Genomic DNA, 18,867 nt, shown 5'->3' with positions numbered 1-18,867 from the left:
ATTTAGAAATGACGCCCATGGTATTCTTAACGGAACAGTGTGTGTTTTAATAGCTTTGATTTTGACCTTTTTTTCTTGATGAAACATCACATGAGCAGAAATCACTAGAATGGACGATCAATTTGGTACCCAAAAATTTCAGATTTTTTTCCTAGTATTGTTTCTTAATTATAATGTTCTAACAGGCGCGTGAAACCAGGTTCCAAAAAATCCTGTTCTCCCATTCGCTCCGTAACTCCCATGTCAGCAAATCAACGGATTTAAAGCCAAGTAGTCCTTCAACTCTTTGTTCCTAAGAAACTCCGACGTCCAACTTGCAGAAAAACAGCTGAACTACAGCAACAAATTACGACCTGCCATTTACATGGGAAGAAATGCAACTGCTTTTTATAGAAGATATGCTTGCAGTCTCAGAGATGAAGGAATGCCCTACAGAGTCAACATCTAAAACACTCGTGCAGGTAATTATCATCAGGCGATGGTGAACTCATCAGGTTCGGAGCACAGATCTGCAGCTTGTCATTACCAAGTCTCTACTTTTTTCCAGTACGGGGCTTTCCTTTGACATCAGATTCCTATATGACAGAACGATTGTCAGAGAAGAACTAAGCAAAAGATATCAGGCATCATAAAAGGATACTGTGACGATGTTATGTGATCTTTCAAAGGGGGGTGCCTATATATAGGAAATGCATATATATAGGGGGGTGCCTATGTAAAAGTTTATTGTGTCTTTGCAAGGAATTTTGAAATCAATCGAAGACTTAAATATGCTATATACATCATAAGAAGCACAAACCTGCACGCTATGCAGAAAGATATTTGTCTTTGCAGTAGAAGGATTATGCTTCTCGGCGCCCTTGCTCCAATCATAGCATACCTAACCAATTTAGGCAACATTAGCAATTTGAACACCAGAGTGTATATGCCTCAGCAAAGGAGAACAGAATACAGTACATCAGTACATGACAGTCAGAATACGGACTTAATAACTTGAACAGAGTAGGCAATTTTGTCCCCGCCACACCAACTAGTCAATGACTACTGCTTTTTGACATTGAAAGTGCCATACTACCAGTTAATCAAAGCCTTCTCAGTTTTACCATCTACAAATTTGTTACAATTAGGATAGAAAATATACAAACCAGTATCATCACATGTAATAAACTCTGACCCTGCAACTTAAGCACTCCCACTCTCACTGTTGGCTACTAGTGTTTGAATGTTATCTGTTGAGCTCTATTACAATAGAGAGCAAATAAATCTAGCAAAATTGTCAAAAGCAGGAAATGCATATTTAACAACTTATTCTGGTGCAGATAGCAACAAGAGATGGCCTACCGCATAAGCAAAGATTGAGCCATCCTGATTGAATGTGCTGCATGTGATGGGTGATGGGCACTTACTAAAAGCCTGTAAAGGAAGAATAATACATCAAAGATAAATCTTTAAACGGCACAAATGAAAAATCTTATACTGAAGTCCTAAACAATTTGGTAAATTGAATTCCTGTAAATCATCCAAGTCTCTCTGTTTGCAAGGAAACACCACTGTATGAATCTTTTTAATGATAAGCATTGTTTTTAAGGCATCCCGTCTTGGACGCTTAGGCGGCAAGGCATGCTGGCAGCGCCTTGCAATTATGCCCATTTTAGGCGCAGGCGCTTAGGCGTCAGGGTGGTGGGTGCTCGCCTTAGGTCGCCTTACCGCCTTAAAAACATTGATAGAAGACATATAACTCATGGTAAACTTGTCACTACCAGTGCCGGGGTTACATAAGGACACTGAAGGTTTCATGCGGATCATGCATCCTCAACTCAAGAAGTTTGGACTCTTACTACGTAAGCAAATGTGATCAATAAACAAATTCTTTGGAAAACGAGGAAATGATGATTTCTCTTTGAGAAACTAATATTTCACAAAGAAATATAAGGGCATGTACAATGGTTGATAAGACGGTCTTATCTTAAGTCTTGCCTGTAATTTAGAGATGACAAACAAAATTGTCTACAATGGGTAATCTCTTAGCCTTATCTTCAATAACTAGCATCTCCTAAAAACGTGGTGAGACATATTGTGCTAAGAGATCATCTCTTGTCTTCTCTTAAATAAGAGAAGACAAGCCTTTTCTTATGAATTCTCTCTCCTCCACCTCATCATTTATCCTAGGTGGCACTCCTAAGATAGCACCATTGTACATGCCCTAACAACATTTTCCAGCTGTTGCATTACAATTTGTCCTAATTCTGTTTACCATAACTAATCTAGTTGAAAATACACATTAGAAATCACAGCATTAATTACTCTGCACCAATAGACAATGGGAGAATCACTTAAATAATTAGAGGGGGGGGGGTGACCTTCAGTCTTTGTTTACTGTCCTTGTCCCAAAAGTTGAAACCTCCATCAGAGCCTGCAGTAGCAAATGTATGGTGCACCTGAAAGGAATGCAAAGCACAGCAATTTGAATTGCTTAGTTCAAGACAGTTCCTGATAATTGCTGATCATAGGACAATCAGCAGGTATTCAGATATTTGAATTCGAATGAATGTTCATAGTGAGTGAAAGCAATTTTCTTCTCCAAATTTTTTAAAAAATATCGTCCTACAATCTCAGGAAATAGACAACAAAATAATTCAAATGGTATGAAGAAATTATCTTACAGGATGAAAGTTCAGCGAGTTAACAGAGAATATATCACTGCCCTCACGGTGACATTTGAATGTGAAATTCTTGCTTTGATTAGAATCATCCACATGATGAACACCAACGCGTCCCTCTATTGATCCAACCTTCGGAACAAGCCATAGGTTAATCAAATGCTCATGAAAAATAAAAACAGTAAACCGTTTATCTGCTACCTCCAGTACAATGGCTTCAAAACAGTATTGCCTAACTATAACACAAAACATAAGCAGTTGACAAAACGGTGAAATTTTACAAGAACTGGGAACAATTTTTACAGTGGACTTAGAATAACAAAATCCATGGACTTAAAACATTGGGTGGAGTGATTTTGCCAGGAAAGGTGGAACATACAATGAGAAATAAGCATTCAGTCACAAAAAAGGAGAAATAAGCATTAATTTCTCATAACAAGGTCGTTTTCTTCAATAATCCTAAAGTGCGGAATTTCTGCAGATATAAAATTTTGAAACAGAGAAATTGAGTGATGATGCATCCAGGACAATTGAATGGTGACACAATTAACATAGCATTCAACAATTCATGATATTTCTATATTCTAATAAATGCTAACGAAATACTTATAGTGTTTACTTGTTTTTCTGAATGCTCACCAAATATAGTTTTAAATTTGGACTCTACAGCTTAGTGGGTTTTATCATGTATTAGGTTGGAGGACACAAATGGCCAAACTTGTGCAGAAGACCTAGTTAGGGTTTGTTTATTTTTCTCAGGATAGAAGGTGTGTTAACTAGTTAGCCACATAAGTCATTAAAGAGATGATGAATAAGAGCTAAATTCACTGGAAGAACCCAGCAAACTGGGCCACACATTTGGATGAAACACAAGAAGTGGCACTACCAAGAATCCTTGTTGATCAGGGAAGGCGGCGATACACCTTGTCTGGAATTTCAAAGGTGACACGATCCTCTTGAATTCAGCCTGTTAAAAGTATGAGATTGTCAAATATGCAAGTAAGACTTAGAGCATCTAAAAAACATATGTACACTATTATTCCAGTAGCAAACATGTGGAAATTCAGTTGGACAGGACAACCCACAGCAAATCATTGCTTATTTACTCTTGCTACAGGTTGAGGAAAGAAATTGTCACCTTGATGATTTTTCACCTTCAAACACTTTACTCCAACTAAATGTTCATCAGGCCAGGAATAAGCCAACACCACGATGGTTGAGAAATTTTGAATGCTGTTAGCAAATAGCTTGCCTCTCTCAACCCACAGCAAATCATTGCTTATTTACTCTTGCTACAGGTTGAGGAAAGAAATTGCCACCTTGACGATTTTTCACCTTCAAAGACTTAACTCCAACTAAATGTTCATCAGGCCAGGAATAAGCCAACACCGCGATGGTTGAGAAATTTTAAAATCTCAACCACATTAGGGGAATTATCGCAGTTTGAATTTTAACCTTTAAACAACTAAGAGAGGCAAGCTATTTTTTTTCCAAACCTTGAAAATTTTAACAACTAAGAGAGGCAAGCTATTTTTTTTCCAAACCTTGAAAATTTTAACAACTAAGAGAGGCAAGCTATTTGCTAACACCATTTAGCATACCACTGAAAACACTTCACACAATGAAAAATGTCAATTTCACAATGATATCTTCCCTCTAGGGCAATCGCTATAATGGATATCTGCCCGCTAGAGTAAGACTTCGTTGTAATAGCACTGAAAAACAGTGAAAATATCATTGGGGGGGAAACAGTGGAAGTAGGCGTTACGGAAAGCCATAAACTACGTACTTGGACACTAAACAATGGTAGCTAGCAATTGAGTTGAGAAACAGAACATGTGTAAATGCTGTACAAGAACGATGGATTAAAAATAAAGTGTGTACAACTCCACTGCATCCATGTAAACAACCAGATATACAACGTAAAGAGAAATAATTTACCTGTGGGTTCTGCAGATTGAAGATAACTACGTTGCGATCAGCAGTACCGACCGCCATTAGAGGATAACTAAGTGAGAGTGCATAGCAGCGCTCCGGAAGTTGCTGAACGTGCGCTGGATTAGGTTGTCGAATGTCCCAGTACCTTGATAGACATAAGGTTGGACCGAACAAAATGATCAGCAATCATGTTAACAAAGTCAACTTTGTAGGTCCATTGTGTTTGTACGTATATCAGCATGGTGCTTGAAGATAATGTAGCATGGTCCTTTACAAACTATCTAACTGGACACTGCATCCACTGTTATGATGCAACATATCATGTGAAATTGGACAGAAAACACCAAATATTTGAGTCGCAGCTAATTCTAAAGGAATCAATGTAACTTGAGGTTTGTGCACATTTGATCACCTCAGAGTCTTATCCCAAGACCCACTGACAAGAAGGCTCATCTGTGGTATCCAGGCGAGTTCTTTGACCGGCGCCTCGTGCCCTGAGAAGGCCGTGGCCTGGCCGCCAGACAGCAGCGGCCACATCTTCACCACTTTGTCACAACCTCCCGAAAAAACAGTAGTCCCGTCATCCTTCCAGGCAGAGCACAGGACCTACACCAAACAACCTAGCTTAGTGGTCACAGATAATTTAGACATGGACAGAGCGACCTAGCAGTCCACAAAGGCTAAAATTGAAGATCCATGCTGAGCTAATATAAGGAAATGATAAGAAGGGCAAAGTACTGGCTGATCGTGCGAAATAGACGCCTTCGCCTGGCATTGGCCGCCAGGCTGAACCTCCCAGCACCGAACCTGCGTCCAAAACCAAACAGCCCAATCGCATCTCAGTATTTCACTCACCGATTCACCAAAACAGAAAACGATTATCCGCACACATTAGGCCTCGGACGGCCGCGGTGAGCTCACCTGGTTGTCCCAGGAGGTGGCAATCAGGTGGTTCGCCTTGGGGCTGAAGCTGAGGCTGGAAACCGAGTCCCCGGGCGACGGATTCACCTGCACGAAACGAAGGCAGTCCCCGGTCGAATCGACACATACATTAGGTTTTAGCCATTTAGACCAAGGGCAACAGTATTCGCCAAGCGCACGCACCTCGAGGGATTTGTTAGGGTTGGGGTTGGCGGCGCCGGCGCCGGCGGCGTTAAAGCTCGCCATTGGGTTTCCGAAGGTGTTGGGCGAATTTGGGGGAGGGAGGGAAGGGGCGGGGCGGGGTTTGCGGTTTGTGGGGAGGGTTTTGCTTTTATCTAAGGGCAAAATCGCGTCGGATGGACGCCAAAAGTCCCAGACCAGCAGGTGGTCGCGTTGGGTTGACGCTTTGGGGAGAAGAGTTTGGGCTTGGGATTGGGCTGAGACCAACTCGAACCGACCGAGTCAAATGGACACGCAATATTTTTTTTTTCCGATTAGGTCGTCAGTTTGGCCGGCATCCACCCCCTTGTCCACGCCAATCTGGCAGTGCATCAGCCTGACCCATTCGTTCCGTCTCGGTCGTTTATTTTCAACAAATATATTTTCATCATCACGTAGCATGTACTACAGTGCACCAAAAGGATCGCCATAACTATAGTTCATGTGTTACAGTCATAGTTCATGAAAAGAGAAGCAACTAAAAGATGACCACACATCTCGGTCTTGGATGAACTTTTGCTCATGTCGGCCGCCATGATCTCCACTTCCTCCTTGGCCCCTTCTCACTTTCACTTGGGTCGACGACTAGGCCCCCACCTCTTTTTTGTGCCGCATGTTGCTCCTTATACTTTTGGCAATTGTGAATTTTCCTTCAACAATGACTGAAGGTGAATGGCTTCCCCGCATTTTGGACCTTGAAGGAATCCAAAGCTTGAAACGCCTACATATAGAGATGAAAACCAACAAGATAGATTTACGTGCATAGGAGCACGATATATGCTCATATGAACAAGGGAAGGAAGCATATACCATGTCTTTGATGCCAATGCCACTCACGGGCCGGCCAGTGACATTCTCATGAGCACCATAAAATTTGTTGCCCTTCAATTGGATGAAGTGTACAATCAGGGGAAGAAGAAGCCTAGTATATTTTGCAATGTAATTTCATTTTGTACTGGTCGATCTACGTCCAATTGTCTTTCCATTGTGTTTTTTTTCTTTCTTGATAAATAACAAATATAAGATGCCATTCTGGGTGTCTCTAAAAAAATCTACACCAGTTTTTTGGTTTTTGTTGTTGTTTGTTTTTGAATTTACACGTAATACATGAACACCTCTTTCATACCTGTGAACATTTACGAAAATATGAAACATATATTATATATATGAATAATTAGTTTATATATATATATAGATTTTGAAAATCCATATATGCATTTATAAAATTTTAAAAAATATGCATTTATAAGATACATGAACATTGTAAATAAAAGAAGTATAATTTTTCAAATTCAATCAAAGTTTTTAATGCATGATGAATACTTTTAAGCATGCACCAGACGTTTTTCTCCAAAATACGCGATGATCATTTTTAGAACACATTCTGAATATTTAAGTACACTACGGTTTTTTAAACACGATGAAGAACAGAAAAAAAGTGAAACAGAAAAAGCAAAACAGAAAAGCCAAAAAAATTCCTGGCATACTAGCTTTTTTAGGGGACCTCCTGACATACTGGTACAGTAGGAGTGATCTCGTATCGTATGGAAAACGGGAAAATAAACCGGGCAACTCCACCCCTGCGGCCACTTGATTGGGCTGCACGAATGGGCTCGCGTAGGCGAGCTCCAATTCCGTCTCGCAAATGCGTCCTCTTCTCAAAAAAAAAAAAGCAAATGCGTCCTAGGCACCCCTCCCGCTTAGGTGCGCAACCGGCCATGTCCATGCATAGTTGGGTTCAGGGGCGGATCCAGCTATATGGCGAGGTTTGGCAGCTGCCATACCTAAAATTTGGCAAAAGTATTGTATATATATACTGTATGTATGAAGCTTTGAGCTGAGTCAATGGATTTTTGGTCAGTTTCGTCAATTTGGAGGATGAATACTCGCAGGGGGCAGGCAACTCATGGCCTCGAATGTATTTCGCCAGGTAGTTGTGTGTTACCTACGTGTTTCTGCCTCATTAGAGGCCTAACTGCCGCTGAAGGAGAGAATTAAGCAATAGGTGACTTGCATCACATAAGCCCATGACCCACAAGCCCATGTTCTAAACGAGGACACCATTGGCAGTCAATTGCAAATCAATTCACATGTACTCCAGTTGATTGGACATGCTAAAAAAATGTACTAGTTGATTGGAGATACAGGAGCTGTTTCGTTCAAGCACGGTTGATCAGGAATCGCCTTGCAGCCGCCGCTCAAGCTTGTCTCTAGCTGTGTGATGAGCAGTGCCAACTCCGCGAAACCCAGAGCCTCACCGCTTTCCGTCTCTCCGGTGAAGAAACTAGATCTAATTGGACTCAAATCGTCTTGAGGTATTACAATATACAACTAGGAGCAACAGCTACTCCTCCAAACTCATGACAATGTATGTCTTGTTGTGATATTTGTCCCTACTGCCGACCGACCGACCGACCCCTAGTCGGCTAACCCCTAAGGCATGCAATAGAGGCAGCGATTACAGAGCAACCACGCGATCTTTAGTCAGCGTGGTGGGCATGGCAGCAACCACCGTCAAAAGAGGCAGCAAGCAGGAAAGTCACATAGTTATATGTTACTACATTGTTTTTTCCCCTCACAAACTCTGCCACATCTAAAAAATATTCCTGGCTCCGCCACTGGTTGGGTTTATCTTGTCTTGGATGGATTTTTTTTTTCTGATTGATTGTCATGGATGGATTTGAATGTACTTCCTCTGTCCCAGAATATAAGAACGTTTTTGACACTATACTAGTGTTAGAAACGTTCTTATATTTTGGGACGAAGAGAGTACTTTGTGTCATTTATTTGTTCTACATTTTTTGGCTTTTATATAAAATACCTGTATTAAACTTTTCATTTTTTACCATACAGTATTATTTTTTAATGATGTTCTTCTGCTCTCTCCATCTAGTTCTGGAATTTTGTCAAGTCCTTCACTACGAGATCCACCATTCCTGACGTGTTTCAAGTCTTAATTTTTGCATTTATTTTTCAAAAAAAATGTTTTTGTTCTCTCTATGTCCATGCATAAGCCTTGAATTTGGTTACGTTGGCTACTGCATGAAACTTCATGAACAACTTCTATCCCATGGGACTACGTGCCTTCAACAAAAACCACCAATAAAAGAACTTGAGTTGTACCGCATCTACTGCCTTGCAATGATGTATATCAAGGTCAGTCTCACACAATTTCAATGTTTCTACTTCCTCACACTACATTCCATTCTTCTACTGACCTCGGCTGTCTTACCCGAAGGTAAATGAAGACTACTACAGTATAAAATACTACTGTCATGCAGATTGTCCATTACTTTTTTTTTAGAAAAGAAGGATGATCCCTGGCCGCTCCATCTGGGAGATGCATACGGTCACTTTATTGATTATTTTCGAGGACCTTACAAAGTATTACAATAATGTGTCTGAATTCACCATCTTGGCAACATATGCCGCTACTTCTATCCAAAATGATGAAGAGGTGCTAGCTGGGCCACTACCCAAACCACTCACCTAAGCCTAACATCAAAAGCTGAAAGCTGAAACTCATTCGGAAGCCCCAGCCGAGCCACATACCGGGTCTGGGGCACAATCCGGTTAGACGCACTCGTGTGTCGTCGCTGCCATCTTCCACGGGTCTTCAGATTATATTGAGCCTTCTACCTTGTCTGGCCACTCTGCCATCGACGTCACCATGACGCCAGACAACAACCTCCTCCTGCGCGAGCCCATCTCCGCACGTCGGACGCCGAGTCTCCACAGCGCCATGCCATCGATCTCCGCCGCCATCAAAGTTTGGGATGAAACACCGCTCCACCATCCCTCCAGCCAGCACTTGCTCCAAAACGATGCCCCCAAAAGGAAAGCGATAGAACGCCATCATCATCCGATCCGGAAGACCCAGATCTGGGGTTTCCCCCTGAGCACCCCGAACTTGATGGCGCAGACTGCCAACGATGCCTCGACCATCGACAGTAGCTCCACTAGACGAGCGTCGCCTACGTCGCCGCAGCCTCCAAGATGAAGCTGACCAGAATGCATGTGTCGACACCGAACCGCCGCCACTTCCACCGCCGCTTGAGCAGCCCCCGAGCAACGCCTTCAGGAAGGAGCACGCCATCGTGGTGTCGTCGTCGCTTGGAACAGGGGAGGTCTGAGGTTTTCACCTGAGCTCCTGGGAGGGGTGGAAGGAAGGAGATCCTCTCCGAAGCCTCCAACGAGGGAAGCAACACCCAAAGGCACTGCCATCGGAGTGGCCGCCACGCCGACCAAGAGATTCCCCCGGAACCCTTCCAGCCACCGGATCTGTAAGGCCAACACCCAAGAACGGTGACCGAAGCCACCAAGGGCCGGATCTGCTGCAGATCGAAGTAGATCGGGGTCGAGGACGAACATCACCATGGCCACCAACATCCAGCGAGGAACCGCAGCCGCAGCCGAAGCCCACCACCTCCCCGTCATCCACATAGCCAGGAAAGTGGCCCACCTGACCACGCCGGCACCGCCCGCCACCAAGCAGCGCCGCGTGCCACCAGCCATGGCCGCCGCCATGGATCCGAGCCGCAGGCAGGCCGCCAGCCGCAGGGCCCCGCGGGAGAGGAGAGCCGCGCCACGGGGGAAAGACCCCGCCGCCGCCGCCACGACGCGGGCTTCGCCCGGTTGTGGCCTCCGGCGGCGGCGAGGGGATTAGCTGGAGAAGGGGGGCCCGGCGGCGGCGCGGTTGGGGGCTGCCGCCCGAATCGCCTACCCTAGGTGACGCGGGGGCCGCATTCGCCAAACAAAGATAGATAGGACTTAGATTGTCCATTGCTGATGATGGACGGATTCAACGGACGAACAATTGATCGGAGATGTCACTGGAGGGCGCTTTTGTCACGTCCTTGACGCATCGCCAACATAGCCTAATGTAGCACCAGCGTCGTTCATTTGAGGCCAGTATAATTTTGTAAGTTTTGCTAGTTTTGAGCGAACCATTTGGTTTTCCTCCATTTGCCGTTCTTTCCTGCTTTTGATAGACAACACCAAGGTTGTACAACTGGAGTGCAGGAATGGGCAGAGACGCAGTAGGGTATAGGGCCGGCCTACTGTCTGAAGCTGGAAAAGCCTTCTTCAGAAAGTTTGTTAACTTCCCTTCCATGGAATTCTTCATCTGTTCTTTAGACCTGCCATTCACATTTGGCTGATCGATGTCACACTTGATTCAAACGGTTGAACAGTGGACGGTGTACCAAAATTGAACAGTGTAAGTACCCTCCATCCCTGCTTGAAAATAAGGTGTATAAATTTTGTCTGAATTCAAACCGTTTTTTTTTTGTAATAAAAATTCAAACCGTTCAAGTAACTTGGTTGAAGTTTGCACCTTCTTTTTAGGGAAAACTTTGTTTTTGCCACTCTAGTTTTTGCCCACTTTGTTTATGCCACTCTTAGCTTTTGACAATACATCACAAATGCCATTTAGTGGCAAAAACGATAATTTTTCATTTCACTTTTGCCACTCTTAGGTTTTGCAATGTATCATAATTGCCACTCTGAAAATTTTGCTTTTGCCACTGAATGGCAAAATTGATATATTGTCAAAAACTAAGAGTGGCAAAAATGAAATGTTAAATTTTAGAGTGGCATAAGTAAAGTGGGCAAAAATTAGAGTGGTAAAAACAAATCTTTTTAAGCACGGACGGAGTAAGTAATCGAGATCTATGAGTCTACTAGTACGTGAGCCGTTGGTTCTCTTCTAAGCCATCAATCAAAAAGAAGGAAAAAATTAACTGAAACTCATCGATGAGAAGGAACATGAGCTCCAAGACGCCAAACAAACACAAGAACACTCATGCTGATACTCCAACACAACCTTTCTGTTCATCAGTTTATTCTCCCATGTTTACAACCATACGTACTAAGTACGTGACAACGACGATCAGTTGGCTACGAGGTAAGAGTTCGTGGTGCATCCCATGCCCATGCACGGACGCAGAGATCCGTGGGAGTGGGAGCTCGATCATGGGCAGAAGACGACCTGGTAGTCGCTGTAGGCCGGGCAGGCGCGGTACTTGCCCTCGCCGGGGCGGTGGTTTCCGTCGGGGCAGCCGGGGTCCCTGCACCGGATCACGCCGCCGTCCCCAGCTCCGCTGCAGGAGAAGTCCATGGGCAGGGTGAAGCCGTCGACGACCGATATGCCGTACCTGCCCGGGGCGCCGCCGTTCGCGAGGTTGAACTCGGCCAGCGTCGCGGGGGGCTTGCCCGAGAGCACGCAGCGCAGGGCGCCGCCGCAGTCGCCGGTCTGGCAGCCCCCGCGGCCCGTGGCGGGGTCGAAGGCGCAGCCCGTGCGCGGCCAGATCCTGCCGCCCGTCCCGCCGGCCGCGAACGTCAGGGTCCACGTCTCGCCGGGCGCCAGCTGCGCGCCGCCGCCGCCGCTCACCGGCATCGCGGCCGCGCACACTGGGAAGGGGCACCGGTTGGTGATGCTGAAGGTGGCTGCGCCGGCGCCTGCCGTGAAGGCCACCAGGAGGAGGACGACGGTGAGGGCCAAAGAGGTGGCTGCCGGAGTTGCCATTGTGGTTGACTACTTGACTTTGTAGTTTGTCCCGGTGGAGCGAGCGAGCGAGGTGGGCGCGAGTGTCCGCGCAGCGCAATGGCCGGGCGTATTTGTAGAGGATGGACGCCCGTGCGAAGTCGTCGAGGAGAGAAGAATAAAAGAGAGACGGGGAGAGAGAAAGTAATAATCAAATTATGGGGAATTTCATCGCTAGTGTGTACACGAATAATCCTACACCTACGTAAATCTTGACAAGTCAGCTTTTAAGTAGGTTTACATACAAACTCTACGTACATGTAGCAAAGCCCATGTCTACACTGTGGAGTAAGTTTTTGCTGAATATAATCTCACAGTGAGGTGTTAATCTTTAGGAGAAACAAAAGAAAAGCACTTGTTTGGCGGACTCATAATCGTGTAACAAGCGCTACTAGCGAAAATGAGATCCTGGTGTCAGATCAGAAGCTTATAATCGGAGCACAGTAAAGTGAATTCGTGGCATCTTTTCGTTTTCCAAAATAATTCCTAATTTAATTTTGTCCGAGTGTTTATTGGGCTCAATAACTGCTCACTCTGTTTCATAATATAAGAGCGTTTTTGACACTACATTAGTTTTTATTCAAAGTACACATGCTTCTTTTTTAACTGAACAAGTGGATCGACACCAAACAAAATGGTCTTTGGTAAATTAAGTTTCTCTTGTGGTAATTCGCAAAAAAAAAAGCTCTTGCGGTGATCATGGTTAAGGCCAACTCCATTGCATGATCGTAAATGGACGTTCGTTTTGTTCAGACTCTGTCTGTTTGGGTTGATAAAACGGACAAGAGTGCCCGTTTGTGGTCGTCCGTGCGTTGTCGCACCCAACGGCCCGACGCAATCGGCAAGAGCATACAAATTTAACTAAAATTCAAATAAAAACACATCAAAAGTAATTTAAAAGATAACTACATGCTACATTAAACATCTAAAAGTCACGACCAACGTTCAACATGCATTAAACTTAAACTTAAAACTTTTTATCAAAAGGAAACAAGCCGTCGCCCCGTCATGGCCGGCGTCTTCACTACATGCCATCATTGCCGTCTTCCTCGTCTGCCCCGAGGTTGACGAAGGGAGGCGGCTGCCACGGGTAGGTTGGTGGCGCCTACGCTACATGGGGGTGGGGGTGGGGGGTGGTTGTTGGGGAACATAGCATAAATTCAAAAAATTTCTACGTGTCACCAAGATCTATCTATGGAGAAACCAGCAACGAGGGGAAGGAGAGTGCATCTACATACCCTTGTAGATCGCTAAGCGGAAGCGTTCAAGTGAACGGGGTTGATGGAGTCGTACTCGTCGTGATTCAAATCACCGATGATCCTAGTGCCGAACGGACAACACCTCCGCGTTCAACACACGTACAGCCCGGTGACGTCTCCCATGCCTTGATCCAGCAAGGAGAGAGGGAGAGGTTGAGGAAGACTCCATCCAGCAGCAGCACAACGGCGTGGTGGTGATGGATGAGCGTGGCAATCCTGCAGGGCTTCGCCAAGCACCGCAGAAGAGGAGAAGAACTTGGGAGAGAGGGAGGGGCTGCACCAAAGGCAAAAGGTGTGTTTGAGAGGCCCTCCTACCCCACTATATATAGGGATCCCAAGGGGGGGTGCGCCAGCCCCTAGGAGATCCAATCTCCAAGGGGGCGGCGGCCAGGGGAGGAGTCCTTCCCCCCCAAGGCACCTAGGAGGTGCCTTCCCCTGCTGGGACTCTTCCTTTAGGGTTTCCCCAGGCGCATGGGCCTCTTGGGGCTGGTGCCCTTGGCCCATGTAGGCCAAGGCGCACCCCCTACAGCCCATGTGCCCCCCGGGGTAGGTGGCCCCACCCGGTGGGCCCCCGGGACCCTTCCGGTGGTCCCGGTACAATACCGATGACCCCGAAACTTGTCCCGATGGCCGAAACAGGACTTCCTATATATAAATCTTTACCTCCGGACCATTCCGGAACTCCTCGTGACGTCCGGGATCTCATCCGGGACTCCGAACAACATTCAGTAACCACATACAAGCTTCCTTTATAACCCTAGCGTCATCGAACCTTAAGTGTGTAGACCCTACGGGTTCGGGAGACATGCAGACATGACCGAGACGTTCTCCGGTCAATAACCAACAGCGGGATCTGGATACCCATGTTGGCTCCCACATGTTCCACGATGATCTCATCGGATGAACCACGATGTCAAGGACTCAATCAATCCCGTCTACAATTCCCTTTGTCTATCGGTATGTTACTTGCAAGATTCGATCGTCGGAAATCCAATACCTAGTTTCAATCTCGTTACCGGCAAGTCTCTTTACTCGTTCCGTAACACATCATCCCGTGATCAACTCTTTGGTCACATTGCGCATATGATGATGTCCTACCGAGTGGGCCCAGAGATACCTCTCCGCTTACACGGAGTGACAAATCCCAGTCTCGATTCGTGCCAACCCAACAGATACTTTCGGAGATACCTGTAATGCACCTTTATAGTCACCCAGTTACGTTGTGACGTTTGATACACCCAAAGCATTCCTACGGTATCCGGGAGTTGCACAATCTCATGGTCTAAGGAAATGATACTTGACATTAGAAAAGCTTAGCATACGAACTACACGACCTTTGTGCTATGCTTCAGGATTGGGTCTTGTCCATCACATCATTCTCCTAATGATGTGATCCCGTTATCAACGACATCCAATGTCCATGGTCAGGAAACCGTAACCATCTATTGATCAACGAGCTAGTCAACTAGAGGCTTACTAGGGACATGGCGTTGTCTATGTATCCACACATGTATCTGAGTTTCCTATCAATACAATTATAGCAATGGATAATAAACGATTATCATGAACAAGGAAATATAATAATAATCAATTTATTATTGCCTCTGGGCATATTTCCAACAGTGTCTCCCACTTGCACTAGAGTCAATAATCTAGTTCACATCGCCATGTGATTAACATTCACAGGTCACATCACCATGTGACTAACACCCAAGAGTTTACTAGAGTCAGTAGTCTAGCTCACATCACTATGTGATTAACACTCAATGAGTTCTAGGTTTGATCATGTTGCTTGTGAGAGAGGTTTTAGTCAACGGGTCTGAACCTTTCAGATCCGTGTGTGCTTTACAAATCTCTATGTCATCTCCTAGATGCAGCTACCACGCTCTATTTGGAGCTATTCCAAATAACTGTTCTACTTGGAGCTATTCTAAATTGTTGCTCCATTATATGCATCCGATATCTCTACTCAGAGCTATCCGGATAGGTGTTAAGCTTGCATCGACGTAACCCTTTACGACGAACTCTTTTTACCACCTCCATAACCGAGAAACTTCCTTAGTCCACCAGTTACTAAGGATAACTTTGACCGCTGTCCTGTGATCCATTCATGGATCACTCTTGGACCCCTTGACCGACTCATGGCAAGGCACACTTCAGGTGCGGTACACAACATAGCATACTGTAGAGCCTACGTCTTAAGCATACGGGACGACCTTCGTCTTTTCTCTCTATTCTGCCGTGGTCGAGCTTTAAGTCTTAACTTCATACCTTATAACTCAGGCAAGAACTCCTTCTTTGACTGATCCATATTGAACACCTTCAAGATCATGTCAAGGTATGTGCTCATTTGAAAGTACTATTAAGCGTTTTGATCCATCCTTATAGATCTTGATGCTCAATGTTCAAGTAGCTTAATCCAGGCTTTCCATTGAAAAACACTTTCCAAATAACCCTACATGCTTTCTAGAAATTTTACATCATTTCCGATCAACAACATGTTAACAACACATACTCATCGGAAATTCTATAGTGCTCCCACTCACTTCTTTGGAAATACAAGTTTCTCATAAACTTTGTATAAACCCAAAATCTTTGACCATCTCATCAAAGCATACATTCCAACTCCGAGATGCTTACTCCAGTCCTTAGAAGGATTGCTGGAGCTTTGCATACTTATTAGCATCTTTCAGGATTGACAAAACCTTCCGGTTGTATCACATACAACCTTTCCTCAAGAAAACCGTCGAGGAAACAATGTTTTGACATCCTATCTGCAAGATTTCATAAATAATGCAGTAATCGCTGATATAATTCCAACAGACTCTTAGCATCGCTACAAGTGAGAAAGTCTCATCGTAGTCAACTCTTTGAACTTGTCGGAAAACATCTTAACGACAAGTCGAGCTTTCTTAATGGTGACATTTACCATCATTGTCCGTCTTCCTTTTAAAATCCATCTGTACTCAACAGCCTTACGACCATCGAGCCATACTGCCAAAGTCTACACTTTGTTTTCATACATGGATCCTCTCTCGGGATTTTATGGCCTCGAGCCATTTATCGGAATCCAGGCCCACCATCGCTTCTCCATAGCTCGTAGGTTCATTGTTGTCTAGCAACATGACTTCCAAGACAGGGTTACGTACCACTCTGAAGTAGTACGCATCCTTGTCATCCTACGATGTTTGGTAGTGACTTGATCTGAAGTTTCATGATCACTATCATAAGCTTCCACTTCAATTGGTGTAGGTGCCACAGGAACAACTTCCAGTGCCCTGCCACACACTAATTGAAGAGACGGTTCAATAACCTCATCAAGTCTCCACCATCCTCCCACTCAATTCTTTCGAGAGAAACTTTTCCTCGAGAAAGAACCCGATTCTAGAAACAATCCCTTATTGCTTTCGAATCTGAGACAGGAGGTATACCCAACTGTTTTGGGTGTCCTATGAAGATGCATTTATCCGCTTTGGGTTCGAGCTTATCAGCCTGAAACTTTTTCACATAAGCGTCGCAGCCCCAAACTTTTAAGAAATGACAGCTTAGGTTTCTCTAAACCATAGTACATACGGTGTCATCTCATCGGGATTACGTGGTGCCCTATTTAAAGTGAATGTGGTTGTCTTTAATGCCTAACCCATAAACTATTGTGGTAATTTGATAAGAGACATCATGGTATGCATCATATCCAATAGGGTGCAGTTATGATGTTCGTACACACCATCACACTATGGTGTTCTAGGCTGTATCAGTTGTGAAACAATTTCCACAATGTCTTAATTCTGTGCCAAACTCGTAATTCAGATATTCATCTCTATGATCATATCATAGATATTTTATCCTCTTGTCACGACGATCTTTCAACTTCACCCTGAAATTACTTGAACCTTTCAATAATTCAGACTCGTGATTCATCAAGTAAATATACTCAACATCTACTCAAATCATCTGTGAAGTAAGAACATAACGATATCCACTACATGCCTCAGCACTCATTGGACTGCACACATCAAAATGTATTACTTCCAACAAGTTGCTTTCTAGTTCCATTTTACTGAAAACGAGGCTTTCAGTCATCTTGCCCATGTGGTATGATTTGCATGTCTCAAGTGATTCAAAATCAAGTGAGTCCAAACGATCCATCTGTATAGAGTTTCTTCATGCATATCTACCAACAAACATGGTTCGCATGTCTCAAACTTTTCAAAACGAGTGAGCCCAAAGATCCATCAACATGGAGCTTCTTCATGCGTTTTATACCGATATGACTTATGTGGCAGTGCCACAAGTAGGTGGTACTATCATTACTATCTTTTGGCATGAACATGTGTATCACTACGATCGAGATTCAATAAACCATTCATTTTAGGTGTAAGACCATTGAAGGTATTATTCAAATAAACAGAGTAACCATTATTCTCCTTAAATGAATAACCGTATTGCGATAGACATAATCCAATCATGTCTATGCTCAACGCAAACACCAATCTCGATGGTAGAGGGAGCTTGCGATGCTTGATCATATCAACATTGGAAACACTTCCAACACATATCGTCAGCTCACCTTTAGCTAGTCTCCGTTTATTCCGTAGCTTTTATTTCGAGTTACTAACACTTAGCAACCGAACCGGTATCTAATACCCTGGTGCTACTAGGAGTACTAGTAAAGTACACATTAACATAATGTATATCCAATATAATTCTATCGACCTTGCCAGCCTTCTAATCTACCAAGTATCTAGGGTAATTCTGCTCCAGTGGCTGTTCCCTTTATTACAGAAGCACTTAGTCTCGGGTTTGGGTTCAACCTTGGGTTTCTTCACTAGAGCAGCAGCTGAATTGCCGTTTTATGAAGTATCCCTTCGTGCCCTTGCCCTTCTTGAAACTAGTGGTTTCACCAACCATCAACAATTGATGCTCCTTCTTGATTTCTACTTTTGTGGTGTCAAACATCACGAACATCTCAAAGATCATCATACATGTCCCCGATATATTATAGTTCATCACGAAGCTCTAGCAGCTTGGTGGTAATGACTTCAGAGAAACATCACTATCTTATCTGGAAGATCAAATCCCACTTGATTCAAATGATTGTTGTACTCAGACAATCTGAGCACAAGCTCAACAATTGAGCTTTTCTCCTTAGTTTGCAGGTTAAGAAAATCGTCGGAGGTCTTATACCTCTTGACGTGGGCACGAGCCTGAAATTCCAATTTCAGCCCTCAAAACATCTCATATGTTTCGTGACGTTTCAAAAACGTCTTTGGTGCCTCAACTCTAAACCGTTTAACTGAACTATCATGTAGTTATCAAAACGTGTATG

At 44.3% G+C, this 18,867-nt stretch overlaps 2 protein-coding genes across 2 annotated transcripts; both read right to left on the bottom strand.

The window, feature by feature from the left end:
- Window positions 1–243: 243 nt before the first annotated feature.
- On the bottom strand, window positions 244–5,854 carry LOC125544212 (protein RAE1-like). The gene is made up of 11 exons (XM_048707813.1): window positions 5,703–5,854; window positions 5,520–5,606; window positions 5,337–5,405; window positions 5,011–5,204; window positions 4,602–4,743; window positions 3,547–3,627; window positions 2,664–2,792; window positions 2,361–2,438; window positions 1,342–1,413; window positions 800–880; window positions 244–575 (listed from the first exon to the last, which is right to left on the bottom strand). The coding sequence occupies exons 1-11, from the start codon at window positions 5,763–5,765 to the stop codon at window positions 534–536; spliced, it is 1,038 nt and encodes a 345-aa protein (XP_048563770.1). The 5' UTR covers window positions 5,766–5,854; the 3' UTR covers window positions 244–533.
- A 5,691-nt stretch (window positions 5,855–11,545) lies between these two features.
- LOC125548438 (thaumatin-like protein) lies at window positions 11,546–12,355 on the bottom strand. The gene has a single exon (XM_048712028.1). It carries the CDS (start codon window positions 12,262–12,264, stop codon window positions 11,710–11,712), a length of 555 nt encoding a protein of 184 aa, XP_048567985.1. The 5' UTR covers window positions 12,265–12,355; the 3' UTR covers window positions 11,546–11,709.
- Window positions 12,356–18,867: the final 6,512 nt, after the last annotated feature.

This window comes from Triticum urartu, chromosome 3 (assembly GCF_003073215.2).
Source record: "Triticum urartu cultivar G1812 chromosome 3, Tu2.1, whole genome shotgun sequence".
Lineage (NCBI taxonomy): Eukaryota > Viridiplantae > Streptophyta > Magnoliopsida > Poales > Poaceae > Triticum > Triticum urartu.
The sequence above is the reverse complement of the archived record's forward strand: the minus strand, read 5'-3'. Positions and strand labels throughout refer to the sequence as shown.